Genomic DNA, 26,218 nt, shown 5'->3' with positions numbered 1-26,218 from the left:
TCCGGATCGTTCGGGTCCCGCGTTGTCAGCGCAGGTGGTGTATTCCTTTCCACTCGGTACACTTACGACCTCTGAAAGTAGTGGTTCAAATTCTTCATCTGCCACAGACTGCGGCCATGTTAATAGTGAGCAGCAGTATCATTACATGAGTATTTCCATAGCGCACTCCCTCGTTTCTACAAAATCCCTCCAGCTCAGGATTGTACGCAATGAAACCAAGGGCCTTATTGAAATAAACCGAGACGAAGGGGGAGGAGGCCTTTGGAGGTAGCCACGCAGCCAGCCCGAACACGTGGAGGAGCTATAGGAACGGCCCTTTCAGAGTTTACCGACATTCCAACAACTTTCCTCCACGAGCGAGGGGAAGACACTACTTTTTCCAAATGCGAAAGCGAAGGCGATGAGATGATTGCCACCAGATTTTCCGCGACCAACGCAGGCTTTCTGCAAGGCATAGCCTCGAAACCCCCCAAAGGTAAGAGAGACTCGTTGAAAAGTATCGAAGGAAAACAAAGGCTCGCCGGAGATCCGAATGCATTCGTTTCCCTTTCACATTACCCGGGACATCGGGACGCCGGGACATGCCTAAAGCACGCAGGGGACCGGGCAGCTCTCACGATGAACCATTGGGGAATTCCAGCACGGGACACCCGGCCGAGACGCAGTGAAGCAAGCACCTTCTCCTTTGCAAGATTTGCCATGGTCGATTCCCGACATTGAAGGAACGCAAATGACCATCCTCTTCCTTGTGTAGAACCACACCGTTTCTCAATCCACATTCCTCAACCGACCATCGAAATCTCACAAGAGTCCGATATCAAATTTCATGTACAGCTCCTAGTTCGCGTCCCAATATCAAATCTCCTCCAATCGAGTGAGTGCCTCTCACGATACCTTCGGAAATCGGCCCAGTATGTATCATCAAGCCCCCCTTGAAACGAAACATCGGCATCTCATCACCGAGCACCCGCACCATATCCCGTACCTCAATCCGAACGCACATTCCCCGACTCACGCATGCTCCAGGTACCGCCCAGACACGAACGGCACGTGAATCTCGGCTGGATAATTCGGCCCCGAGAGGCATTCTCGAAACTTTGGCCAAAATCCTTCCACCCCGCCAGTCATGATGTTCGTCTGCTCTCACCAACAAACCTCCTCATCAAATTGCAAGGCAACAGACACCATTCCGTCCATCGCTTGTCTCCCTCCTCCCTCTACTTCTGAACTCATTCTCTACTGTCTTCAAATCACAAGGTATAGAGGCCAAGAATATCTCCACCCTCCAGTCCTTCAGACAGCCAAACAGCGCAATGGACTTCTTACGGATCCAACATTGCGTTCGTCAAAATGTCTGGCTGCTTTCAGTCACTCCAGGGGCGTCGCCCACTTCACATAGCGTCAATCCATCACTCCTCTGGCGTCTTGGCTCGAGGTGAGGGACAAGACATCTCGTATTTCCCCCGCCTCCCCCGCATAGGGTCAGTTTCGAAAACGTCTCCATGTCGTATGGGAAGCTATTCGAGATCATCAATCAAAGATACGTCAAAAAGCAAGGCAGCTTCGGTAAGAACTCGCGTCACCTGACGTCAGGCGCAATACTGTGGAAAGAGAGTAATGCCTCACATCCATTTGTCTAGAAACGACTATTTTGTCTTCCTCTTCACCGAGTTTTTTTTTTTTACTTTTCTGTTCCAATTGAATGCCTCATCTTCGAAGTGAGTTTCTCACCCAAGCAACGCCCCGGAACCCCATACGAGGCCCGGTCGTCAATACGTACATAAAATATCCGACGTCCTTGCCGAATGTCGTTTCATCATGTCCATCGTCAATAAGAAGCCGGGCTGCGGAGAACCGACAGCTGTGAACAAAGACAAAGGAGATGTCATCCACATCGCAAACCATCTCAAGCAAAGTGGCCATTAAGTAGTCCTCCAAGCCAGGAAGGGTATCTTCCTCTCGATATGTGAAGCAAATGTGTCCGTAAGAAGTGAAGTAAGGAAATATCGGGGCCATCATCAAAGCGTGCTGTCGTCTATGTACCAGTCGAAGGGTATGTCCTTGCAGGAGTATCTCCACAGGGGTATCGAGCAGATAACTCGCATGGACTCATAAGTCGTGAGAGTAACGGGCGTAGCAACATGTACAAAGAAAATGTTTCACTAGAAAGGTGATTCAGACCGGCGGCGATTGCTGTCTCGGCGTCTAAAGTTGCGAAGGCGTTCGTCAATGTAAGCCAAGCGGTCAGCCAGCTTACGAGGAGGAGCAGAGCCACCATCCCCGCTGGCTTGTTGCTGGATCGTGGCAAACGGGCGAATAGTGTCATGATCAAACTCTTCTGGCTGTGTGAAACGATTCGGGAAAGAAAAGCTAGTCTTGGTTCCAGGGAACGGTGATCCGAGCCTCGCAGGAGGTGCGGTTGGCGCAGCCAAAAAGGGATCAGGCAGGTTGGGAAGCCTGGACGCAGGTATCTGCATTGGGGCTGTGAAGAGCCCACTGAGACTTGTACGAGGTACAAAAAGGTCGTCGTGTGAGTTCCTATCCGTGGAACTAAATTCGACTTCTGGTTTAACCGGTGTCTTGGGTAGGGTCTCAGAAGGCATCGGCTCAGTCCAGAGGTCGGAAACGAGACTAGGTCGTTTGGTCTTGCGCGGTTCATGAGATGCTTGTCTGGGTCGTCCAACTCGCTTTTGCGTGTTCGATCGACTTCTGGTCAGACGCGCCGGCGACTGCAACGTGCGCCTGTGGCCAAGACTTTGGTTCTGTCTTTGAGGTACTGAAGAGACAGCAGCAGCCAGCGCACCAGTTGAGCTGGGCCCGTAGCTGTTGGCCATGAAAGGTGTCCCCAGTCGTGGGCGGTCTTCGAGAGGAGCATCCACCTTAGAAAACTCCATGGGGAATAGTGGGAACGGCTCAGTCATTGATTCTTGAGCAGGAGGTTCGGGTTCCGACTTGGTAAGTTGCGCCAGAGGACCCAGTGGTTGCATGGCTTCTGAAGTGCTCAGAGTAAGCGACATGGACATATCGTGAGCTGAGAAGACGGACGGGGAACGGGCCGGTGTGGATCTTCGGTTCCAGAAACGCGCCGCCGTTCTGCCGAAAGGTGTCGGGCTGTTGGCGAGGAACTTGCTGGTGCGGGCCGATGATGAAGCGGCTTTGAGCTTACACAAATCTCTCAAGTGAGCTCGGGTGGAAGCGCAAGTGTGCGGCCACTGGAGAAAGGTGCAGGTCTCGATAGTAGGAGTGCTGCTTCCGCTCTTGGGGTTGAGAGACTTTCTTCCCCCCTTGGGGCCTCTCCAGCTTCGCTTCGCTTCCCTCGCAACGCGAAGACAAACCCCGTGAGGCGGCACGCCACTTTTAGCGGTACGGAACGGCGTGACCTTGGGGTCCTGTAAATAAGTAAGGTAGGTAGCCCAGAGGTGGTCACTCATTGCCTTCGTCCACGGGGCCTTTCTCCTCTTTGCCTTTGGTTTGGATGAGGGTTCGGTAGGTTCTTCAACTGCGTCGAAGAATGAGTGTTTGACGTGATCCGACGCGTCAGTCTCTGGGCTGATGCACTGCAGGTCTTCTGATGCTAGGGAGAAGCGACTGAAGAGGGAAGCGCTGGTTTGCGTGGACCGTGCGGTAGATGGCCGGCTGGACTCGCACTCCGGGGTAGACTCGCCGCTACTGAAGGCAGAGTCGATGGACCAGTTTGGATACCGTCTAGGGGATAGTGAGGGAGCGGCGCCAGGTGCTGGCGTCTTGGGTGGAGAAAAACGCCTTCCGCGAAGTTTATGTAAGGCGAGCTCGTTCAAGTCATTGAGATTGTGAATAACCGGGTACGTCATGCTGGAAAATCGTGTTTGCGTGTCCGGCCCAGCCGACTCGGGCTCTTCGATGCTGGGAATCGGAACGTCGGCGGCAGCAACTGACGCGAGGAAGTGCGTCGTTGGAGCGTTCAAGTTGGATGCGACGCGCCTTTTCAGTCTCAATCGCGGACGCGGCGGCGATGGAGGCTGAAGCTCCTCGTCCATAGCGGAAGGCTCCGGTGTTTTGGGGTTTTGCTGATCCGGGTCATGGAAACGAAAGCCTTTGGGCAGTGTCGCCGCTCCGGAATGTTGAGGGTTCATGTTAGCGGAGTTAAGGAGGCGAGGAATGTCGCGACCTCTTGGAAAAATGCTGGCGGCAGGTAGGCCTCGCGATTTCTAAGCCGTTTGGTGAACGTCTCTCCGAGAACAAAGGCGACGTGGTCCTCCAATTGTTCTTGTGGTGGCAAATTTGAGACAAAGTGGTATTTGAGCGCGTGGTAACGTCCCTGAGCCTCAAAGGGCTTTGATTGACCTCAACGGCTGTCGCACAGAATGGGCGCGATATTTAGTGTGCAACACAAAATATGTCCAACACACTACCTAGGTCGTGTACTGCTCAACCAATGTAGATCCTGTAGCTGGTATGGAGCGCTCAGTCAATTGCAATCAGGTATGCGACGGCCTCGGCTGGATTCGAGGATCGTGCGATTCAACACCGCTTTCTCGTCAAAACATTGGTCGAATGGAATAGAGAAAAAGAAAACGTTGTCTTGGTAATCGTGGTAAATGTCGTCGCAAGTGTCGCTTCGTGTTATGATATTCGTGGATGGATCGTCTGGACGTCCGGGAATCGTCGTCGCAATACTGTAGATAGGTAGGGTCAAGGAAATAGGTCGTCGCGACGAGCCAGACGGACGTAATAATTCTTCGTCTTGTTTACTGGTGAATGGCTCGTGATTAGGTATGGGCTTATCGGGGGAAAATCGAAAGCGCGCAACCCCCACCACCGGAGGACGGCTGGTGTTTGCGAAAAGGAACGACTGTGGTTGAAGAGAAAGGTGGGAGGAGGAAGTTCGGACAGGCTTGGGCTGAGGCGGACCGGTGTGGTATGTATGGCAAGGTCCAGCGATGGTGGGCGGGGTGGAGAAGAAAGAGCGGGTGGCGCGAACCTTGCTCGAGGAGCCGGGACAGGGCGGGAGAACAGAGAACACCTCTGGTCCTGGCAGGATAGGTACGAATGGGAAGAGACCTGTGCCTGCGCCTGAGCCTGTGCTCGTGCCTGAGGGTTGCAGTGAAAGAGGTCGACAGGCCCTCGAACACCGAAAAGTACCTCACCAAGCCAAAGTTGAGGTGAGCCAAACTTCACACACTGCTCGCTTGAACCCCCGTGCAGTCCTGCAGTTGCAGTCGGTGCAGCAGCAGAGCGTGGTGACCGGGGGAGGGCGTCCAAGGTCCACGGGTTGCAGTCGCACAGCGGTTGAGCACGCTAGAATCCCCCACCTAGGCTAAACCCAAGGGAACCTAGTCAAGCCGTCCAAGGCGAGTGACAGTGGAGCGTTTGTGACTGACGGACACACCAGTAGCGGCTCGAGACAGGTCCAGAAGCTCGCCAGCGCATGTGGCAGAGTGGAGTCTAGGGTGAGCGTAGTCTCGTTTTGCGCCGAGAGACCCTGAGGATGCAATGTGCGGTGAGATGCGCAAGGTAGGAAGCGCCTTGTTGAAGGAGGAGACTGAGGATCGCCTGCCCCGTCTGCCACTGGGACTGGGCCCGGTTGAAGTCGTGGCTTGTAAGTTGTCCAAACTCGATCTCTCTTCTTCGCAAGGAATCCTGGAGAAGAAGCTACTTTGAAGTTTGAGTGAAATGGGTGGCGGCGTATGAAATGGGGTTTGGCGACTGCAGTAGTCGTATGTACTCCAGATACACTGTGTCGTTCGTTTGGTGTAGCTATTCGATGGACACGACAGGAGTGCAGGTACGGCGAATGATGGAGCAGCGAACGACGAGGGTGCAGAGTCCGAAAGGAGCGATGGAAGCAAAGCAAAGCAATAGCATCGGGCTCCCGTTGGTCGATTCGTTCGTTCGCCAGCTGCAAAGCAAGGTACGCCGCGCGTGAAGTCTGGGAAGCGCGCCGGACTAGGTATTGGGTTGGCCAAGACAAGCAGCCGATGCAGGTCACCGTAGTAGGTATGCTTGGTGACGGAGAACTCAATAACACCAACGAGACGACTGGTCTTTCTTGGGTGTCGGACGACGCAGAGGATGTAGCAGATGCCGCGAACGAAAAGCTCAAGCCACGACTAGCAGGGCTCAATCGTAGACGGGCTGATGCAACGGACGAGACGACAGTCGAATGAACAAAGCAGACTGGGAGTCCGGATAGACAATGGCAAGCCTCAAAGAGACTCACAGAGAGACGGTCGAGACGATCAGGCCGCTCGGTTTGTGGGGCAGTGAGACAAGAAACCAGACGATGCTGCCGAAGCTGGATGTGCGTGCAGAAGCTTCGTGCTCGCTATCTCGTCTTGGGTAGGGCGCGTTTGCCCTGCGTCTGCGGTGCTTGTTGGTGCGAACTTGCGGATGGTGGTTCTCCTGGCCACAGCCTGTGCGGCGGTTTGCGCTTGGTCGTCTGCGACCGGGGCAGGGAAAGAAGGGAGGCTGGTTTCTGCGTCTGCAGCCAGCAGGCTTAATTAATGTCTGCCGGGAGTGTCGTTCTTGGGACGAACAGAATCTCGAAGTGCAGCGATTGAGCGTTGAGCAAGCCACAAAGTGGATAACGAGTGTTGGGGATGGTCGAAGATGAAGACTGGATGATGGCCAATGAACGAGAAAGCGTCCTCAAAAGAGTGCTAGTTGGCTCGAATGTGGCAACGATGACGGAGGAGAGTGTAAGACGTGACGAAAGTCGGATAAGTGAGCGAACACACGGCCTGGTCGTGTTGTTGAAGTAATATTCTTAGATGGGCTGTCAACCTTGGTTGAGCCGGTAATTAGGAGTTTGAGTACGGCGTACGGATAGTAGGTGAGCACGAGGTAAAGCGTTGGATTTGGCCGGTGAAAATCAAGGTGAGTGTGACGGGCGGGAAGCGACTCATTGGCATCACAAATTGACAATTGTGGGCGGTGACGTCCGTCCAACCCAAGTTGAGAGAGAGAGAGAAGCGGCGGCGCATGGGTGGGGGGGAGGAGTGCGTGGAGTGTTCCAAGAAAAAAGAGACGACGGATGAAACTGATTTGAGTGCGATCCGTGCGAGAGCTGTGGGAACTTTCACGACTTGGAGTGCTGAGAGGAAGGGGAGAAAAAAATCAGACATCCGATGGCCGATGGTCGACGGACCAGATGTGAACTTGTGAAGTGCGGAAGCGACGCGTTCAAGACGCGGCTAAACGCGTCTTTTCGCGTTGAGTGGGTCAACTCACTCGCTAAAGTGGATACTCGCCTGGTATACTTGAATTTTCATTGGCTAGTCAGATCCACTAGGGCCCCATCTGCTGGGCCTGCTTGATGTGCTCTTGGCAGTTATGGTTGGTACTTGCCTCTTGGTCCACCACCACCTGGAAGGAGAAGGCACCTCCTCGTCTGTTCCTCCCCCCGATCGGTCTTTCCTTGCTCCATCATCCATGAACGGGAATCTGCCAGCTGAAGTCCCAGAGTCTGGACCTGCCGCACCACAAAGTGCATGAAGATGCGATGCCAGGATCACCGAGCAGAAAGCGGCTGTGCGGGAGGAGCGGGGAACAGAACACGAACAGACGAGAGTTCCCAACTTTGCTCACTTCCATGCTACCTAATTACAACTTTCCAAGGGCCAACAACTACCGCCAACTCTTGACCCATTGACTGAATCATGAATAAGGGGCCCGATCTCTCCTCCGTACTCCGTCGCTCTTCGCCGTCGGCTCTGACTCCCATCCTTTGTGCCAGGGGCAATCGTTAGCTGGGAGCTACTCGGGAAAGACTTTTCATTCCATGACTTTTTCACCAATGTCCAAGCTGCAATACGACGGACGATTACAGATACCTGAGGCAAATGAATCCTGGCCGAGACTAACATCAGCTTGCACACACTCTTACAACGGCGCCGGCATAGAAGCAGAGGCTGGGGAACAGGCTCTCTCCCAAGTCTATTGTACCCAAATCCATGTACGATGCTGGGTAGGGGTGGCCACTGATGGATGATACGAACAAGTCCCGCGGCTGGCGCGAAACACACGAATAGCATCACCGTATGCTGCGTCGCGTTGTGTGTTGTGTTTTGTTGTACTGTGCTGCTATACTTCTGCCCCTAAAGCTTGCAATCGCTACACTTGGCCCTCGAGCCAATCGAAGCACAACATGGCGCGTTCGACAGCTGCGAATGCCTGCCTGGCCCTGCACGACGATGGGGTTTGGGATGCGGTGAGCCCGTCTAGGTAAGGTTCTTAGGGGCGGCAAGAGTATCAGCACGGGTATCTATGGCCTGGTCGATACTCTCCAACACTCTTATCATACATACCTATGGGCAGGGCATGGTCAACTGCAAGCAAGGCTTCTTCTAGTGCGCCGAGTATCATGGGCTCTGCACCCTTCATGAGCTCAAAACCATGGGCCACCAATCTCTGGCCGGAGAAATGACAGGAGGCCCGCCCCGGGATCAGCGAGTCTACTGCGACGCTGCAGCTGAACGCTTCGGGATCCGCAGAGGTGCGTTATTGCAAGAACGGCGGGCTTTTCATGCAGTGTCCATGTTTTCTCTCTCGTCCTATGTCTGGGGACATTGGCTTTCGAAGACACTACGGCAAGACAAGATGAGCTCATATACCTTGATCACCAGTATTCAAGTTCACCGCGGCTCAAAATCTTGACTTTCATCCGAGTTCTGTGTGCAGTAGGTGGTGTACCGCGGCATGCACAGAAAAGGTCAGGCTAAAGTCGTTCCCGTCCAGACGATCAAACCGTCCGAGTCAAACGAAACGGCCACCCCAGAGGGAACTGAACAACTGTCAACGGCTTCGGTGCAACGTCAAACCTAGAGGCTAGAAGACCTTGGACTTTGCGCTGGCCCAATCAAAACATAGTCTACCAGACAGTCTTGGCACTCTGCGTGGCACCGGTTCGGTTGTCCGCTGCGAGATCCAAGCAGCACGAACCCGGGGATGCTGTGTTGTGGTGCGCCAAATCCCCTGGTCTAGGCCGACGTCGCGAGCATTGCGATTATTCAACGACGTGATCAGACGGAAACATTCAGTGTAAGCTTGGCCACCACTGCACAACGGGTTGTGCCTGGGCCGTGTCTTCACTACTATCTGCCATCCGAAATCACGCTTCGGTGCCCGTGATGATGAAACAGGTACGGCTAAGTCCCCAGGCTGTCTCATTGACCCTCAAGACTATGTAGGTAGTGATTCCTGGTCGCGAGACGAACCGACAAGGGGCAACACTTGAGATCAGCGGCAGTAGGAAAACCAAGCCATGAAAGTTCGCGGCCTATTCTATTTCAGCCTCAAAGCTGGTCAGGCGGCAGCCATTATTCACTTAAACTCGACTACAGACCTCACTACCGCCACAGAGAAATAGCGTTTCTCGTCGCATGTTCCTGTTAGCGTGCGCCGAACGCGAATCCCACGATACTCTGTGTTCATCGCTCGATAAAGGACATGTCGAATCAGTACCTCTCTGCAACCTGCAATTGCCAGAGTTCTCACTTATTCGGCATCTTACAGAATACCATGACGCTCAGAAAGGGACAGAAGATCCAGGGGCATTGCGAAACTGCTGAAGAACGTCGGTAAAGATGGCATCTCGGACTAGCAGCCTGTCGAGCGCGCTATCGCCAATCCTATCCCTTTAATAGCTGTCGATCAACGCCATGCCATTCCGAGAACGACTGAGAAACGCCACATTTCTGGCTCGTTCAGCCAGGCGCGAAGCTTTCCATTCCACTCGTTTCGCCCTCGATAGCTGGCTGGGCGTTTTTCCTTTGAGAGAGTCGCCTCTTCCGCCTCCTCATCAGCGAGATGGTTTCCTCAACTTTTCTCATCACGGCAGCAGCTCCAACTGCATCGATTAGCCCATCATGCTCGGCTCGACATCTTTATCCCAGCTCATGAAGCTCGTGGGGCCGATGCTCCTTATTCTCTGGTCAGTATGGTACTTGGGAATATCACGGCAGCATGTACAGACAATCACCCGCAAGTTCCGCAATCAAAGGGAGCTATTTATCAAAGATTTCCTCGAGCACGAAGTTGACGGACGCTTCGACGGCGCGGCTATCCAAGGCCTGTGTGCCAGCAAGAAATGGACAAAGGGATTGATGATGGGCTGCGATGCAGCACCAGGAGGGATTGGTGAAGTGCGGAATGCCCACTTGCACTGCATTCGCTTTGCGATCGAGGCAGGAGGTAAGCATGTCCCTTGGATAGAATACGGGTTTCTGGATGATGATTTCATACTAATCGATGCCAGCGGAGTTGATCCTACCCGAGATCATACCTCGTTCAGAAGACGACATCAAGAACATTAATGGACGGCCCGCCGTGCCTCTCGACTACTACTTCGACGCAGCCCACCTCAACCACGTTCTCCAGACGTATTGTCCTCAGATGAGAGTACACGGGTCGATGAATGACCTGTACGACGTGCCGGAAGTTTTCGAGGCCCTCCAGTTTAGTATCGCGGATACGAACAGCAACTGGGTCAACGGCACCGTCCTAGCCGAGCCCTCGGACTGGAACAAGCAATTCCACGACTTCATCAACGAGAAGTCACCCCCCGCGGAAAGGGTATACCCCTTCCGCACCCATCTCAAACATACCCTGTGGACGTGGCCAACGGCACGTGACAAAGCGCCCGTGGCCTCTTCGTTCGGACGCATGCTTCGCATCCGCCCGGATGCCCGGCGCCTCGCGGCCTCGGCGCTCTTCAGCCTCGAGTCCCGTTTCCAACTTAATCTCGACCCGCGGACGCGGTACCACCCGTCGAGCTTCGTGGGCGTCCATCTACGCACCGAAGAGGACGTCAACGAGAGGTTCCCGGACTACACGACGCAGGCAGCCAACTACCTGCACTACCTCTCCGAGTCGGAGTCGAGCGTCGCGTTCTTGGCCTCGGGCGCCACCGAGACCAATATCACGGCGTTTGTCAACCGTGCCGAGGACTTCAACGTCACGGTCGTCACCAAGACGGATATCTTGGACGACGAGGAGCAGGAGGCGCTGGAGGCGCTGACGTGGGACCAGCGTGGACTGGTCGACTACGAGATCATGCTGCGCGCCGGCATGGTGGCGGGCGTCAGCGCGAGCAGCTTCGCGTGGAACCTTGCGCTGCGGCGGTCGTACGCCTTTGGGCAGGGTCCCATTGGTGTGCCGCTTGAGCCTGGCGAGACGATTTCGTGGAAGGACGAGTATACCACGCTGTACGGACGGCACGAGAACGCGTACGCCATGAGGGCGACGGTATGGCCGTGAGGTGTTGACGGACAAGGGAGGGGAAAGCATTAATGACAAGTGCGTTTTGGCGGGACGTGAAGGGGACCAATGGAAACGAGGATTTAAACAAACAATAAGGCGGCAGTTCGCGAATATCTAAACAAAGATGTCTGGACGCTTATGGGCAGTGGTGGTCTACGGGCGTTTCTGTTATTTACCCCATCTACAATGCAAGGGATATCATATCAGTCTCATGTCAGATGTCGTCTTGGGATGTGTGTGCACATGCCTACAAGCCCGCTACACTGTGATGTTCTTCGTCTCAAATCACGCCGTTGGTTCCTTCTCGCAGCCCGATGTCATATGGTCCTTACAGCTCTTCATTAATATTCGGCGAACGACTGCTTTTGTAAGTTGTCAAGAGGTCGTTATTGTCAAGTTTGATCAATGGTTGGATGGCATCATTAGGTGTTGGTTCACCTGCATATCCGGCTTTAGTGTGGTGAGCTTCACCTACCCAGGCTTTTTTTTTTTTTTCAACCCGACGTTGGCCGAGCCATCTCGATTTCCCGTCCGGTGCATCCAAACTGCAAACGACGAGTCGCTTCGGGTCCGGGTTTGAACCCCTCATTTCGGTCAAATACTTGTCCTTCTCATGCCGATGATTGCATAGTACGGTAAGGATAAATGTCGACTGCTAGATAGCATGAGCAGGGTCTGCTTGAAAAGGGAGAGGGAAAAGACGGCTGCTAGAGTTCAGGTTGTCCAGGCAAACGTATTGGCTTGTTCAGTTCACTCATTGACTCGTGTGAAGGGACACGGCAATGTTTGTGTAACCATACTTGCCATGGTATGAAGCAGAGCAGACAAGCCGCCCCCGTGCCAATTATTCGCGAGGGACCCCGCCACGCGACCTCACATCACCTATTACCCCTCGTTCGACGTTCGTCAAGCGAGCCGTCAATGACTGACAGGTGAAAAAGACAGGCAAGGAAACGGCAGGCAAGCGGCGACCACGGCTGCTGACCCGCATGAAGCGATGCATCCAACTGCAGTAGAGGTGCGTCCCTCTTGCGTAGCCCAGTGCTCCAGACCCCCGTCATGTCAGTCAAGGCAGTGGTAACCCCCGCCGTCACGCGACTACGTGACCCGCCTCACGCTTCTCGGCTCTGGGGCCAGGACCGTTCTAGATGTCTGAAATATCATGATGGAGGAGCACGAATTGGGCCATTAGTGAAAGAAAACATGACTTCGTTCCAGTTGCGTTGATTGTTGGTTCGTATTTTGCGTAAACCTGGTTGAGGATATGTCGTGAGATGGATGAGGCAGGTGGGGGAGGGGGAGAAAGATGAGGGGTGAAGTCAAAATGGGACGAAATGGTTCCTACTACTGTGTATTAGTTGCGCAGCGTGCCCAGGGGGGTCTTCTCGCGGATGTAGGCTCAGCGTTGCTAGCTCCGTGTAGACCCAGAGCTTGGTATCCATCTCAAGGAGATCCATGGATCCTTGCGGGCTTTTTTTTTTTTTTTTTGCTGCTTGCTTCTGTGAAGGCACAAAGTGAGTGAAGTTGCTTTCTGGATCGTCCCCTTGCGTTGCTCATCTTCACGTGGCCGCCTCAAACTAACGTAGCACTGTAAGTAGCTGTCGTGAGCTGCATGATACGGACCAGGTATGAATATTACGCATTACTACACAGTAGGTTAGTCTAGAGACACAGGCTGCGTCTTCTGGTCAGACTCGCAGCTGAGGTTTTCCAGGTTTCCGGGGCTCCAATTCCAAAACGCATGCCACTCACTCACTCACCTCACTGAATGAGAGAGTGAGAGACGGGAAGTGAGAGAAATGTGCCGCTGCCCATGGCAATAAATCCACACGCGCAACACGCTCCGTTTTCATCGCTGCCTTCCCCGTCGTTCCCCCCCCCCCCCCCCCCCCCCCCCCCCCCCCCCCCCCCCCCCCCCCCCCCCCCCCCCCCCCCCCCCCCCCCCCCCCCTCTTCCCCCCCCCCCCCCCCCCCCCCCCCCCCCCCCCCCCCCCCCCCCCCCCCCCCCTCCCCCCCCCCCCCCCCCTCACATGCGCCTCTCTCCTCTTCCAATCCTTTCTCTCACTCAGTCACTCTCACCTTCACTCTTAATACTCACTCATCCTCACCTCACTCTCCCCGAATTCCAGCAGACTGACGACCTACCTTACCGTACGGACACACTGAACCACTCTCAGCTCTCTGTCTCTCCGTGTCTCGCCTTCCGTCACTCAGCCAGCCGTTCGCATCTTTTGGTACTTTTGCAAACTTACCTACCTGCTACATTATATAATCCTTCTCGCCCCGGCTCGGCACTCCTCTCTCTTCCCCCCACAGACAAGAACCGAGAAAAGAGCGTTCGAATCCTTTCTGATACATGCTCTGTACTCCGTACACACACCTTTCGTACCGAGAAGAAAAAAAGCAATAAAGGCAAATGTTGGTTGCCGACATCCGCGGAAATCCCTCTGCACAGCGCCTACTTTGAGCAAAGATACCACCCAACCATCCGCTCTCTTTTCTCTTACTCTACGTTACCTTACCTCACTCACTCTACCCTTTTCCGCCCCCAGCTCCCCTCCCCCTCCCCCTCCCCTCCGATCAAAAGACTATCGGCTTCGCGCCTCCCGCTGCCGGCCATGGCTACCAGCGCTGACATCATCACGCTTGACAACTTTGAGGAGCTGCTGCCAAGATGGGACCCCGCAGGCTCCAATCACCTATATGCGATTGTTGATATGGGCAGGTCAGTACCTAAGCTTTTTTGTTTCCCTCTTCGGTGCAACTATCCGCACAGATTCGTTTATGTCAAGAATTTCTTTTTCCTTTTGTTTCTGCCGGATCGCCCTCCAGGATTGCCTCGCCGATGTGCAAAATCTGGGGAAAGCCTGTCTTGTCTGTCTCTGCCTGTGCTTTTGAGCCTCAATTCTCAAGGAGCACACATCTCTTTCTCATTGACACACCATGGCGGCGGGCAACGTCAGCCGGACCACGTCTTTAGTTCCCGCTTCTCCTAAAAATAAATGCACCATGACAAGAACAAACCACCGGTCTCAAATACTGACCCGAGCCACCGGCCCCACCAAATAGCAACGGCATCCGCTTCTCCATCTCGGACCTCACTCCTCCCCAAACCCGCCTCCTCCGGCCCATCTACCGCGAACGCGCCGGCATCTCCCTCTTTGACGCCCTCAACTCCGCCTCCACCGCCGCCTCTGAGCCCCTCACCTTCCCCCCGGAAACAATCACCCAGGTCGCAAAGACCCTAGCCCGCTTCCGTCGCATCGCCGTCTCCTATGGCGTTCCGCCCGCCCACTTCTCCGTACTCGCCACGGAGGCCATGCGCCGCGCCGCAAACGCCCGCGACATGCTGACAGCCATCCGCGAGGCCGCCGACATTGGCGTCCATGTCTTGGCCCCCGAGGTCGAGACTCTCTTCGGCGCCGTCATGGGATCGCGGTCTGCCTTCGTCGACGTTGCCCGCGGCGGCCTGTTCCTTGACCTCGGCGGTGGCTCCGTGCAGATGACCTGGGTGGACACGCGGCTGCCAGACTACGAGGTCGCCGCCGCCAAGGCGGGTGAGAGCATGCCGTTCGGCGCCGCGAGGCTGATTCGCATCCTCGAGGGGCAGTCGGAGGAAGTACGCATCCAGGAGAAGCAGAAACTCAACGCGAGCATGCAGGGCGCCTTTGCAAAGTTGTGCGACAAGTTCCCCGCGCTCGCGCAAGCAAAGGCGGATCACGACGCTGCTCATTCCTCCTCCACCACCGCCACCACGAACGGCAGCAGCGTGGTACCCGGCGGCATCGACGCCTACCTCTGCGGCGGCGGCTTCCGCGGCTACGGCTGCATGCTCCAGCACAACGACCCGATCCAGCCGTACCCGATCCCCTCGGTGGGCACCTACACCGTCACGGGCGACTTCTTCAAGCAGACGGACAAGATGCGGCGCGTCAACCGCGAGCACGAGGGCAAGATCTACGGCATGTCGAAGCGCAGGCGGCAGCAGTTCCCCGCCATCATCGAGGTCGTCGAGGCCTTCATCCGCACGGTACCGCACCTGCGCACCGTCACCTTCTGCGGCGGCTCCAACCGCGACGGCGCGCTGCTGATGAAGCTGCCCAAGAGCGTGCGGGAGAGCAACCCGCTCGAGGCGCTCGCCGGCTTCCCCATCCAGGGCCACGAGGAGAGCGAGGGGGCGGGAAGCGGCGGGGACTTGGCTGTTGCGCAGGCGATCTTGAGGACGCTGTACGGCGCCGTGCCGAAGAATGTTGACGTATCGCGGACGCCGACGGTCTTCTCGCTGGGCCTGGGACCGCTTTTTGCGAGGCAGGTTTGGATTCACCAGGGAGAGGACGACGATGCGAATGCGTCGTATGCGCTTCACGAGGCTGTTACGCGGGACCCTAGCGCGCCTGGGCTGACGCACCTCGCGAGAGCCGTGCTTGGCCTGACGGTGTGCGCGCGGTGGGGGTCGAATTTGGGCCCGATTGATGCGCAGCTGTACGGGAACCTGAGGGGTCTCGTCGCGGAGGCGAAGCTGGAGAGCGTGTTTTGGGCAGAGTATCTTGGTGCTGTGGCGGCTGTCATGGTTGATCTCGTGCCGGCGTGGCCTACGAGTGTCGAGGAGCTTGAGTCGACTTTGAGGTATGTGTGTTACGACCCCTCCTTCCTCGATATTGGAGCATGTCGAGGGCCATCGACTAATAAATGGAACAATACTGACATTATCACATAGATTCGAAGCTACGCAGACGTCGGACCCCGAGAAAAAGAGGGCGAGCATCGATCTGACCGTCCATGTTGCCCCCGGCGCTGCGGTCGGCATCGATCCTGCGGATGTCATGGGTCGGTTGGCGAATGTTGGCAAGAAGCGCAAGGACGGGACGAAGCCGGACAAGAAGGTTTCGGTCAAGATTGTGGAAATGAAGTAGTAGTTAATAGTGTTGCTTGTCCGTTGTTTTGGGTTGTTTTTTGACGAGTCGATGAATCTTATGAAAAGATACCCCCCTCAACTTGGCCGTTGACTTCACCTCGCTCCTGGCAACTGATATCGCTCCCGTTCAAGGTCTTGTTAATGGCACCGTTTGTCTCACGTCGATGATGGGACTTCTACTTTATGATCCCAGAGCATGATAAGTTCTCCGTATGTGGCCACGAAGTTTCGTTTCTAGGCTGGTGTAGTAAAAAGGGGGATAACGAAACATCTGCTCTTTTTGAGGAGAGCCCAATTGTCTTGACTTAGCCACCCGTTCTAATTTTGTTGATCAGCCCTGGTTTTTCTCCTGATTAAATGCTAGTGATTTCACAATGGCTTCTACGTTATCTGTGTAACGCCGGCGGTTGTAGTGGTGCCGTACGCCTGGCTGGCAGTAGCACGCAATCATTTTGGCCACACAGCCCAGTCAACTTGGTTGCAGTCATAAAGAAGAGTGCCATAAATACAAGTGTTTCTGGTCGAGTTCTATGTTTCCTTCCTTTGAGAAATGTTCCAAGCATTTGGAGCAGCTGTTCATGAACTCGTTCCTTTGTTACCAGTGATTCAGTGCACCTTTTAACCTCAACCCCCAACATTCTCATTCAAGTCAAGGCTGGGTTGTTTTTGATGATATGTATCGGCGTCGAGCGTCTGTTCCATTCACCAAAGTCGCTAGAAGAGATTTCCACACCTTAAGAGCAGGCCTCTTGGTTATCGCATAGACTCCTCAACGATGCACAGATTTCTCTCCTCTCTGCGGCATCATCTTCAATGGTACACAACCCCTCTCTCAGGACGGAACTGCTCCGCCACCAAATCGAAACCAAACCTCACCCCAAAGCTTCAACTGAAAGACTGCCCGAACCTCGCCCTCCACCGCCCACAGCGGTAGTACAGAGTAGACCAGTACACCCAAAACCACGACCGAGGGCGGTGGCAGTAGTGCCGCCCGTGCCGCCGTGGTGGATTGATGCAGACGGGGATGTGATCATGATAGACATACTGAACGTGGAAATGCGCAGTAGCTGGGTGTTTGACATGGACGGCGATGTCATAATGGGAGGATGCGGAGGGATGGGGTGGGAAGCGCGGCGACCGCCGTCCGTGCTGGTTCCGGTGCCGGTTGTGGTGGTGCCGGACAAGACGGGGAAGCCGGGGTGTCCATTTCCACCGCGACCCGCTCCGCGGCCGTATGCAGAGGTTCGGCACAGCCTTGCGATTCCATGTAACTGACGGCGAAGCGCCCTCCAACTCAACGGCGCGAAGAGGACCAATGAGCAGTGGCAATAATATCTGAAATGAAGAACATGACTGGGCAGTACCATTTCACCACACCTGCTGCCTAGTAGGTACCCTACCTCAGATAGTCCCCCCCTCACTTGTGTAGAGCAACCAAATCTCCAGCCTTCACACATCTCGCGAGAAGCAGATGATTTGGACATCATGGCGGATTCGGGCCAGCTCTCTCTATCCGGGGTTCAGGATGCTATCCATCACCTAGGTAATATGAGTTAAACCCTTTTCTACATGGCACATTGGCTAACTTTTTGCGTGACCTATAGACAAAAACGAACCAGGTGCGCGCCCGCTCCTCCAAGACCCAGCAAGACAAATACGATTGTTCACCCTCTGGCCAGGGACACAAGAGAATTCAATCCAAGGGGTTTTCAGTGTGGCTACCCTCGACGACGGACCTGATTATCAGTGTATTTCATACGTTTGGGGCGATGCCTCGGACACCAAAGACATCACAGTGAACGGGAAAGATTTCCAAATAACGACATCTCTTTTCTCGGTCCTATGGCGCATCAGATCCGAGCAAGAATACCTTGCTGTGTGGGCCGACGCGTTATGCATCAATCAGGACGATCACGAAGAGAAGCGCGTGCAGGTCGACATGATGTTCGATATCTACAGCAAATGCAGTAATTGCTTTCTCTGGTTGGGAGAGGTTAATCTCTTGGATGGGGAACTGAGCTTGGACATTGCTCGCTACGGCTTAGACTTCATCGAATATCTAGATGACAGAGAAAGAGAAGACAACGGCTTTTCGACGGCTGAAGGGTTGGTGAAATTGCATCTGGCCTTTCGAAGTCTGGTTAAATGTCAGTGGTGGCGGCGAATATGGACAGTCCAAGAGTGCGTCGCTCCTCACACGGCAATGTTTCTCTGGGGCCCCCTCACGATCTCTCGGTCGCCTCTGATACAGTTCCGTGAAAACTTTCCGAACGTGACATCAGCAAGACATAGATGGACAGCTTACAATTACAAGGGTAATAAGCGCGATTTCGAGGCAATGTTCACGGTAATGTTGATAGTACAACCACTCTCGATGTTGAGAACACAAATCAAATCAAGGCCACAGGCACTGATGGGTGGTGTAGCTAGTCTTAGCTTCCTTTGGATGACCTGCGACCACCAAGCTTTAGACCCACGCGACAAGATCTTCGCTCTACTACCGTTCATTACAGCAGCATTGACGAACACGAATTCAAGCAACTACAATATCGACTGCGCTCAGGTATACAGCCGCGTCACGGTCGATCTTATCCAATTTTGTCGGTCATTACTCCCACTCATGGGACGCCGGCAGAGCGAGATGCCGTTGAAAGAACCATCTTGGGTTCTGGATTGGCGTCGCCAAGAGGTGGAACAACACAGAGAGTCAAGTCCATTTATACAGACTGTCGGCTTAAGCTCCCAATTCAATGCCTCACGCGGCATTCCTAAACTACACTACCAAAACCTCGTTTCGGGCGACGGGCGGCGCCTTAGACTACGTGGATATTTCGTCGGTACGCTTGTGAGAACAATCATGTCACCAGCCGAAGTCTCCTCGGGCCCTGGCCACCGCTTTGATTATTCTTACACCCTCCGAAATCTCATCAAGACATGGAAACGGCACGTGGAAGAAGATGCTTTCAGTGAGTTCCGAAGGCTGGATAGGCCATTGTTTACAAAAGCAGCCATCGCAGAGTTTTCTGAGATGTGGAATGACATGGAGAAAGCTAGGGAGTATCTGCTCGATCTATCAGCGCCCGAAGAGTTTGGCATGAAGAAGAAAGTAACGATGCTAATGTGGCTGCAATCCAGAGTCATGAACATCTTTCTCACGTGTGGAGGTCGCTTTGGCGTCGGAACACACGACACGAAAGAGGGAGACGAGGTCTGGATCCTCTGCTCAGGATTCATGCCGCTCGTTTTACGACCAATGAAAAATAACAGTGAGCAGGGGAATAACAATGGCGACGTTGACGATTCAGCCACCTTCGCTCTATCAGGGAGGTATGACAGATATCGTCTAGTGAGTGAATGCTATGTGCAGGGGGTAATGCATGGCGAGCTCTCAATCGGATCAAATCACTGTTTACGGACTATCGACTTATGTTAAGCTGATGTTGTCACTTTACTAAACTCGCGAGAGTTGGGATCGTTCATAACTGTACCTCAGTCTATTTCATCAAATCTAGTGTTTTTCTTATAGGGAGAGCGGGACTCTTACATAGCACGTGTTTCTCGAGGTGCCACAGATATCAATACACGTACTAGAAAATGTTAGTGAAGGCTCAGGTTCAACAAAGGGATGCCAACGAACCTTGAAGTACTTGTTCTGCAAGTCTGTCTCGTCCAGGAGCCCACGCTCATAAGCCTGCTGCTCATTCTCCTCCGAGGTCGCGTGTTCCGCCCTCCTAGACCGATTTCTAACCCACAACAGACACCAGAGGCCACACAGGCATGCGATCTGCATACCGACGCAGAAGATCATCATAGCGACGCCCAGGGGGTACCGTGGCGCCTGCTCTGCCTTGAAGAAGAAGGGGCCGACAAAGTTCCCGAGACAGTACCCGATCAGAAGCATCGCGTTTGTCGTTATCTTCTTGGTGTGGCCCGCGGTGTTGGCCGTGGCGACAGACATGGACAGCGTCCAGGTCGCCGTGTAGGCGAAGGAGATCCAGAGACAGGCGAGGCGGCCATAGGGGTTGGATTGATCAATGAGCCAGAGGCCGAGGATACCAGCAAGGAAGGGGGCGAGACAGGTAAGCATGATGGCTATGCGAGCGTTTGGGTAGTAGGAAGCGAAGAAGCTGCGTTACGTTAGCTGGGAAACAGGAAGCTGAAGATTTACGGCTTGCTCACCATGCCAGGGGACACAGAATGAGCTGGACCGCTCCCGAAGGCATCTGGATGAGAGTAGTCTGAAGCGTTGAGAAGCCCATGCCCCTGATTACAAGACCTTGGAACTATCGTTGTGTCAGTTTACAGTCTCCAAGGTAATATCTGACCACAACTCACCGTCGTCAATCCGCCATTGGGAGTGTTACTCGCCACAGCAAATAAGAACAGAAGCCAAGTCTTCAAGTCCATCATAGCCTCTCTAAACTGTGGCCACTTGAACTTCTTGTTCTCGACTCCCGTACCGTTCGCCTTGACGCGACTAATAACCATCGCTTTCTCCTTCTCTGATAGAAACTTCGTCGTCAATGGCGAGCCAGGAAGAAAGATGAGCATGAGAATCCCCCACGCCACCGTAATGGCGCCCCAAAACAGAAACAGAATCCGCCAGCTCGCGATAGACCCCTGCACATGCCCAATTCCGAACGTCACGATACCGGCCGTGATGTACCCCAGACCCGCAGATCCGATCCAGATGCCCATACGAACAGGTTGCTCCTTTCTCGAATAGTACATAGAGAAAAGCAACATCGTACCCGGGTTGATCGAAGCCTCGAACGCACCCAGAAATGTCCGCGTCGCCGCAAGCCCAGCAAAATTATGCGACGCGGCGTGGCACATGAGCACGGCGCCCCACAACACCACGGTGGCCGACATGAAGGTGTTTATGGGCAGTTTCTGCAGAAGCACGTTTGTAGGGAACTCCCAGAAGAGGTAGCCCAGGTACAGCAGCGCGCCGGCCCAGGAGAACTCGGAACCGGTGAGGCCAATGTCCTCGCGGATGCCAAAGACGGCGGCGTAGCTCAGTGTCGTGCGGTCGATGGACTGCAGGGCGTAGGTGATGCAAAGGAGCGGCATGAGGCGAAAGTCGAGGCGTCGGAGGAGCGCGGAGCTTTCTTCCGGGTCGATTACTTCACCTTCGGCTGCGTCGAGGAGATCGAGGGGCTTTGTTGGCTCGGAGGCCATGAGCTCCTCTTTGGGAGTCATTTCCGTCTTCATGATTCGCTGAGTCGGATCTTGGGAGAGAGAAGAGAGGGTGTTTCGGCCGCTGCACTGCAGGTCGCCAGACTGCATCTACATCTAAAGAACATCTAGCTATATAGGATCATCGGCGACGTGAGTGCCGGATCTACAGGCATGTTGTTAATGATTCGGTATGCCTCCGAGACGCAGCAGATAAGAGCCGGTGGCACCACTGGGGGGGTATTATTGCTTCCCGCGGAAAAGTCTTATCACGGTTGAAGTCATCCGCGGCCATGACTTGTGCAGATGCTACCCCGCGCATAATGTTGCAGCGACCAGCCGTGCTTCCGAGAATGGGTAGTTTGCGATTTTATAGACCTTTTTTTTTTTGGAGGCGTCGAGACAGTCGAACTAGGTATCAAGACAGTATCAGGTATCAGTCACCAGGATTCGGCTTCAGTGAGATTATAAGCTCAGAATTTGGGGCGATATGACGAACCGTGAACCTTGAATGGATTACTCGCATCATCCGTACAGTATACTTGCGAAGCAGTAATCATGCAATTTTTCAATTCAAGAGGATCATTTCATGAAATTTCATTGGATAGTTTTTAGTCCTATTTGTCGTCCAGATACAAGCCCTCATCCGGAGGCGGAACACCATACCAGTCCAAGCCCAGCTTATCCTCAGGATCAGGATCCGGCATCTGGTAGTACCCATCATACCTCCACCAAGTCCGATCTTCCCACACATCCTCAACCGGCAAGACCCCTTCAGCCTTCATCTCATCCCTGACCTTCTCAACACCACGCCACACTCTCAAGATATTCTCACCAGCGACCTTAGCAAGCTGCTCCTCAGTTGCACCCCTGTCAAGAATAGCCTTGAGAAGTCTCGGGTAGCACTTGACGTCCTCCAAGCCGGGAATGACAGATGCGATACCGTCAAAGTCGGAGCCGAGGCCGACATGGTCCCAGCCGATGCGCTCAGCAATGTAGAATAAGTGGTCAAGAACCATGTCCATCTTGGCGTCCCTCCTACGTGTGGTGACATGCTCCGGAACAAAGGTCACCATCACGATACCACCGTTGGCTGGGACCATGTCTAGGATGTGGTCCGGGACGTTGCGGGGACAGTCAAAGACGCCCTTGACGTTGGAGTGGGAGAACATGATTGGTGCGCGGGTCTGCTCGAGGACTTGCTTGGCGCAGTCTTCTGAGACGTGGGAGATGTCTACAATCATTCCTGCGAAGGGCTGGTGAGCGGGCTGCTTGTTTGACCGAACTGTCTTGCTCACCTAATCTGTTCATCTCGATCAATGCTGCACGTCCCAGCTTAGAGAGTCCGCCGTGCACAGCGCCGACTTTGGATGTTGAGCTATCGGCGAATGCATTGTTGCAGACATGAGTGAGAGTGCACTAGCAAAATCAGTACCAAAACTACCAGCATCTCTAAGCATTTCCAACTTACATATCTGACGCCCAGGCGGTAAAATGCTCTGATAATACCAATACTGTTGCCAGCCATGTGTAATCTACCAATCTGGTCAGTCTCTCGTGAGCCTCTCTCAACTCCTCAAATTGAACACGCACCCTTCAATACCGATGGAGCAAGCTATCCTCCCAGACTCGTAAATCTTCTTCACATCATTTGGTCCATTCACCAATTCAAACGTTTCCGGGTACGACTCAACAAGCCGAAGCGTCATATCAATCTGTTCAATGGCGTCGCGCGCCATGTCCGAGTACTCTGCCGTTGAAAAGTTCTCCGCGGACCTGAGACAAGGGACGCAAATGGACCAGAATTGGCCTCCGACGGCACCTTTATGTCGTGTAAGTCATGTAGATCTACGGGGGTAAAACGAGACAGGATCTAGCAACTCACCCTCTCTCAGTCGGGGGATATCCGTCATTCCCCTCTCAAATCCATTTGCGAAATCGAATTTCGGATTGTTGTGAATCTTGCCGTGAAAGCATGCCCGCGGTTGCTGAGGCAGGTCATTGTGGCCGTCGATGAGCGGCGTCCTGAGAAGAACACGCTTGACTCGCTCGTCAATGTCAAGCTTCTGATAGGGATGGTCTGACGATGCCATTGTGTTAATGCCAGGTTTGTTGGTCAATTAGGAATTGTTGCCAACCCCAACACGCAATTGATCTGATGAGAGGATTCGATAAGGTACTAGTAGTTGAGAAACGAGTTATGCGCGGAGCTCATTAAGGTGAGGTTCATTTCAGTTTAGTCTGGGTGCCTGCGTTTCCTCGGCCAACTGTTGCTAGAGACTCAGAGTGTGGGTTTGCCGCGCAAAAGGAAGGGACCCATAGATATGACCCCGACGTTTGATTTGGCCGCCATACCATCGCGGGGAGTCATGTTTGAATGCTCGGATAATAAGACCCAGGGTATTCCTTGGCCCCGCTGGTTCGAGCCTAGATAAGAGCTAAGATCGTCTTATCTTGTCTAACTAGTACGGATACACCAACCAATCTCAAGGATGTTGGCTTCCCAGGTTCCGGAGTTTCGGGTCCTCGCATGATGGTATCCACAAGGGAGCTCTCGAGTCTCGATGAATAAGTGCAAATCAAACAAAGTGACGAAGTTCTCTTGAGGCTTCTCTTCCCGCAGACGCTCCGGTGATGATTAAGCTCAATGCAGATTGGGGACGTGGGAGTATAATGTTCGAAGAGTGTTGATGGCCAATAAGTACTAAAAAGCTATGAGTCCATGATGTACAACGTTCTCTCCACTATCCTTGCCGTTCTCAAATGGAACAGCGTTTTGTTACATTTGCTAACGATATGGGTATCCTTCAAACACAATCGTATGCTCATAAATGACGCTGAAAACCGACCTTGACAGGAAATTTCACCCTAAACTCCAGATTCCAACTTCGAGAGATGGACAGAAAAACACTCGCTCACACACTAATAGCCAGTCATAATTTCATCTTCGTCACACTGCCCAGACGCACCACGTTTTGCGCTGACCTGCTTCTTGGGAGCCGGCCGGCGTTTCAAGACCTTCATCTCAGGATCTACAACAAGCACCTTGAGACGCTGGTCAATTGCGTCCACTCCAGCAGCGATTCTTTGATCTACGCATTCCACAATTAACACTACTTCACGCTTTGGAAAAAAGCATTCTCAGGAGAGGGCAAAACTTACGGAAAGTGTCGCGGAGTTCCAAAATGCTGTCAAACGCTTTCGTGAGACCAACCTGCTGGGTTTCACCAGCAGGCCAATGACCCTTGACGCTGTCGAGTGACAGCAGCTTCAGCGCCGCGGAGGTCCGGAACAGACTCGCGTAGAACACCGCCACGGCATTCAAGAGAGGCTCTGCGTTGCCGTGCCACGGCTTAACGTTTCTGAGAAGGTCGCGGTAGATGAACATGAGCTGCCACAGCGCAGCCCACACCGCGGGCCTCTCGTGGTTGTCTATCTTGGACTTGGTGGGCTTGAGATACCTATCGAGGTCGGCGAGGATGTCTCGCTCGGACGACTCGATGACGGACTTCGCGATACCACGGATTTCCGCCTGGGCGGGGAGAGAAAGCTCGGAAAGCCTGATCTCGCCTGAGCGGATGAAGAAGAGGGTTGGCGAGCGGTAAATTTTGCACATGGCATGAAGCGTGTGCACCTTTTGGAGCAACTCGGTCTGAGATTGGTGAGACACTGTACGAGGCGTATGAGACACTGAAGGGGCAGGCTTACCTTGGGACGTTTTGCCGTGCTGTAGGGATTGCAGTGACTGGGCTTGCCGTACTGTTTGATAAAATGCTCCAGACGACCCTCGAAGGTCCTGTGGTCCTCAGAAGAGACATATTGGGAAGCCCAGTCCACCAGGCCGTCCTGGGTCAGGGCACGGTTCTCTGGATTCCTGGTGAATGTACAGCCGCCATGGTTGGAGGCAGCGCATGTGTAGTTTCTGAGAGTGACCTCGAGACCCGGCCTAGAACTGTCTGGCTCGAGAAGAATTCGTCCTTCAAAGATGGGACCTAGGAATTGCGGACTCGCCGTTCTCAGAGTGTTGTTGACAATGTGGTCGAGTTTCAAGCCAGCGACTACATACGTTTAGCAGCCCACTCCGACGTAGTCTTTGAGCTGAGACTCTCTGGGTAAACTCACAGCGCCTGGGAGAAAGCTCTTTGGCTACACTCGTCAAGTCTCCGCGAATGCAAGAGAACTCTGTGGTCTGCTGTCCAAGCTTCTTGCAAGTTTCACAAGGGTTGATAGCCGAGCATGTCACCTTTTGCACTCTGCATCGGATACATGCGCCAGCGTCTCTGACTTTGTTCACCTTGTCAACATTTTTGACGACGCGATGTCTGCTGTTGGGTGATCTCTTGATGGGCCGTGCTGGAAGGTCGAGAGTAGGCGGTCTTGGGAGACTCTGCTTGGCATCGTAAACAGGAATAGTCAGACGATCATCCAACCCACGGAGGGCGTTGAGATCAATGGAGGAGCCTGTGTCTCGAAATCGGCCCCCAGGAGAAGAAGGGGAGGTAGAGAAGATGGAGGTAAATTCATCAGTAGTGACGAGTGGCTCTGGTGTGTGAACGGAAGAGGTGTCCGTCATGGAACGGGAACCTCCTGAGGGTGGGTAGGCCAGCAACATCTCTATGGGTGTGTCGTCTTCCATGGAGAGCCCGGACGAGCTGGAAGTTTCCTCGAAGCGTTCAGCCCACATCGCTTCCGCGAAGTAGGTGTCGAGCGGCTCTTGTTCATTTCCAGAGGGCTTCAGACCGCTCCGGCCCACCCTGGGTGTGTTTGGAAAAGAAGCGGTGTTGTTGTTACCCAATCCCCTTGTGCCCAAGTAGGAGTCCAAGAAGATTCGGACACCACTCAGATCCTCGTTTTCGGTCATGTTAGCGGATTTGAATGGATGAGGCAT

The 26,218-nt window shown here is 53.9% G+C and overlaps 8 protein-coding genes across 8 annotated transcripts; 4 read left to right on the top strand and 4 right to left on the bottom strand.

Moving 5' to 3' along the window:
- Window positions 1-2,162: 2,162 nt before the first annotated feature.
- Window positions 2,163-4,112, bottom strand: CCOS01_08019 (uncharacterized protein; the record flags this gene model as incomplete). The annotated part of the gene is made up of 1 exon (XM_060456181.1): window positions 2,163-4,112. One exon carries the CDS (start codon window positions 4,110-4,112, stop codon window positions 2,163-2,165), a length of 1,950 nt encoding a protein of 649 aa, XP_060314073.1.
- Window positions 4,113-5,028: 916 nt separating this feature from the next.
- Window positions 5,029-6,146, top strand: CCOS01_08018 (uncharacterized protein; the record flags this gene model as incomplete). The annotated part of the gene is made up of 5 exons (XM_060456180.1): window positions 5,029-5,141; window positions 5,375-5,387; window positions 5,440-5,578; window positions 5,737-5,764; window positions 5,879-6,146. 5 exons carry the CDS (start codon window positions 5,029-5,031, stop codon window positions 6,144-6,146), a joined length of 561 nt encoding a protein of 186 aa, XP_060314072.1.
- A 3,699-nt stretch (window positions 6,147-9,845) lies between these two features.
- Window positions 9,846-11,235, top strand: CCOS01_08017 (uncharacterized protein; the record flags this gene model as incomplete). The annotated part of the gene is made up of 2 exons (XM_060456179.1): window positions 9,846-10,170; window positions 10,235-11,235. The coding sequence occupies 2 exons, from the start codon at window positions 9,846-9,848 to the stop codon at window positions 11,233-11,235; spliced, it is 1,326 nt and encodes a 441-aa protein (XP_060314071.1).
- A 2,620-nt stretch (window positions 11,236-13,855) lies between these two features.
- CCOS01_08016 (Ppx/GppA phosphatase) lies at window positions 13,856-16,150 on the top strand (the record flags this gene model as incomplete). Its single annotated transcript, XM_060456178.1, has 3 exons — window positions 13,856-13,962; window positions 14,307-15,863; window positions 15,955-16,150. 3 exons carry the CDS (start codon window positions 13,856-13,858, stop codon window positions 16,148-16,150), a joined length of 1,860 nt encoding a protein of 619 aa, XP_060314070.1.
- Window positions 16,151-17,637: 1,487 nt separating this feature from the next.
- Window positions 17,638-19,585, top strand: CCOS01_08015 (uncharacterized protein; the record flags this gene model as incomplete). Its single annotated transcript, XM_060456177.1, has 2 exons — window positions 17,638-17,695; window positions 17,757-19,585. The coding sequence occupies 2 exons, from the start codon at window positions 17,638-17,640 to the stop codon at window positions 19,583-19,585; spliced, it is 1,887 nt and encodes a 628-aa protein (XP_060314069.1).
- Window positions 19,586-19,727: 142 nt separating this feature from the next.
- CCOS01_08014 (major facilitator superfamily transporter) lies at window positions 19,728-21,366 on the bottom strand (the record flags this gene model as incomplete). Its single annotated transcript, XM_060456176.1, has 4 exons — window positions 19,728-19,739; window positions 19,790-20,279; window positions 20,332-20,435; window positions 20,488-21,366. The coding sequence occupies 4 exons, from the start codon at window positions 21,364-21,366 to the stop codon at window positions 19,728-19,730; spliced, it is 1,485 nt and encodes a 494-aa protein (XP_060314068.1).
- Window positions 21,367-21,947: 581 nt separating this feature from the next.
- CCOS01_08013 (membrane dipeptidase) lies at window positions 21,948-23,423 on the bottom strand (the record flags this gene model as incomplete). Its single annotated transcript, XM_060456175.1, has 5 exons — window positions 21,948-22,576; window positions 22,629-22,749; window positions 22,802-22,865; window positions 22,924-23,152; window positions 23,216-23,423. 5 exons carry the CDS (start codon window positions 23,421-23,423, stop codon window positions 21,948-21,950), a joined length of 1,251 nt encoding a protein of 416 aa, XP_060314067.1.
- Window positions 23,424-24,252: 829 nt separating this feature from the next.
- Window positions 24,253-26,218, bottom strand: CCOS01_08012 (uncharacterized protein; the record flags this gene model as incomplete). The annotated part of the gene is made up of 4 exons (XM_060456174.1): window positions 24,253-24,422; window positions 24,493-24,982; window positions 25,039-25,388; window positions 25,453-26,218. The coding sequence occupies 4 exons, from the start codon at window positions 26,216-26,218 to the stop codon at window positions 24,253-24,255; spliced, it is 1,776 nt and encodes a 591-aa protein (XP_060314066.1).

The sequence above is a fragment of the Colletotrichum costaricense genome (genome assembly GCF_030867565.1).
Source record: "Colletotrichum costaricense strain IMI 309622 chromosome Unknown Scaffold_7.1, whole genome shotgun sequence".
Classification (NCBI taxonomy): Eukaryota; Fungi; Ascomycota; class Sordariomycetes; order Glomerellales; family Glomerellaceae; genus Colletotrichum; species Colletotrichum costaricense.
Note: the sequence above shows the minus strand (reverse complement) of the source record. Positions and strands in the feature narration are given on the sequence as shown.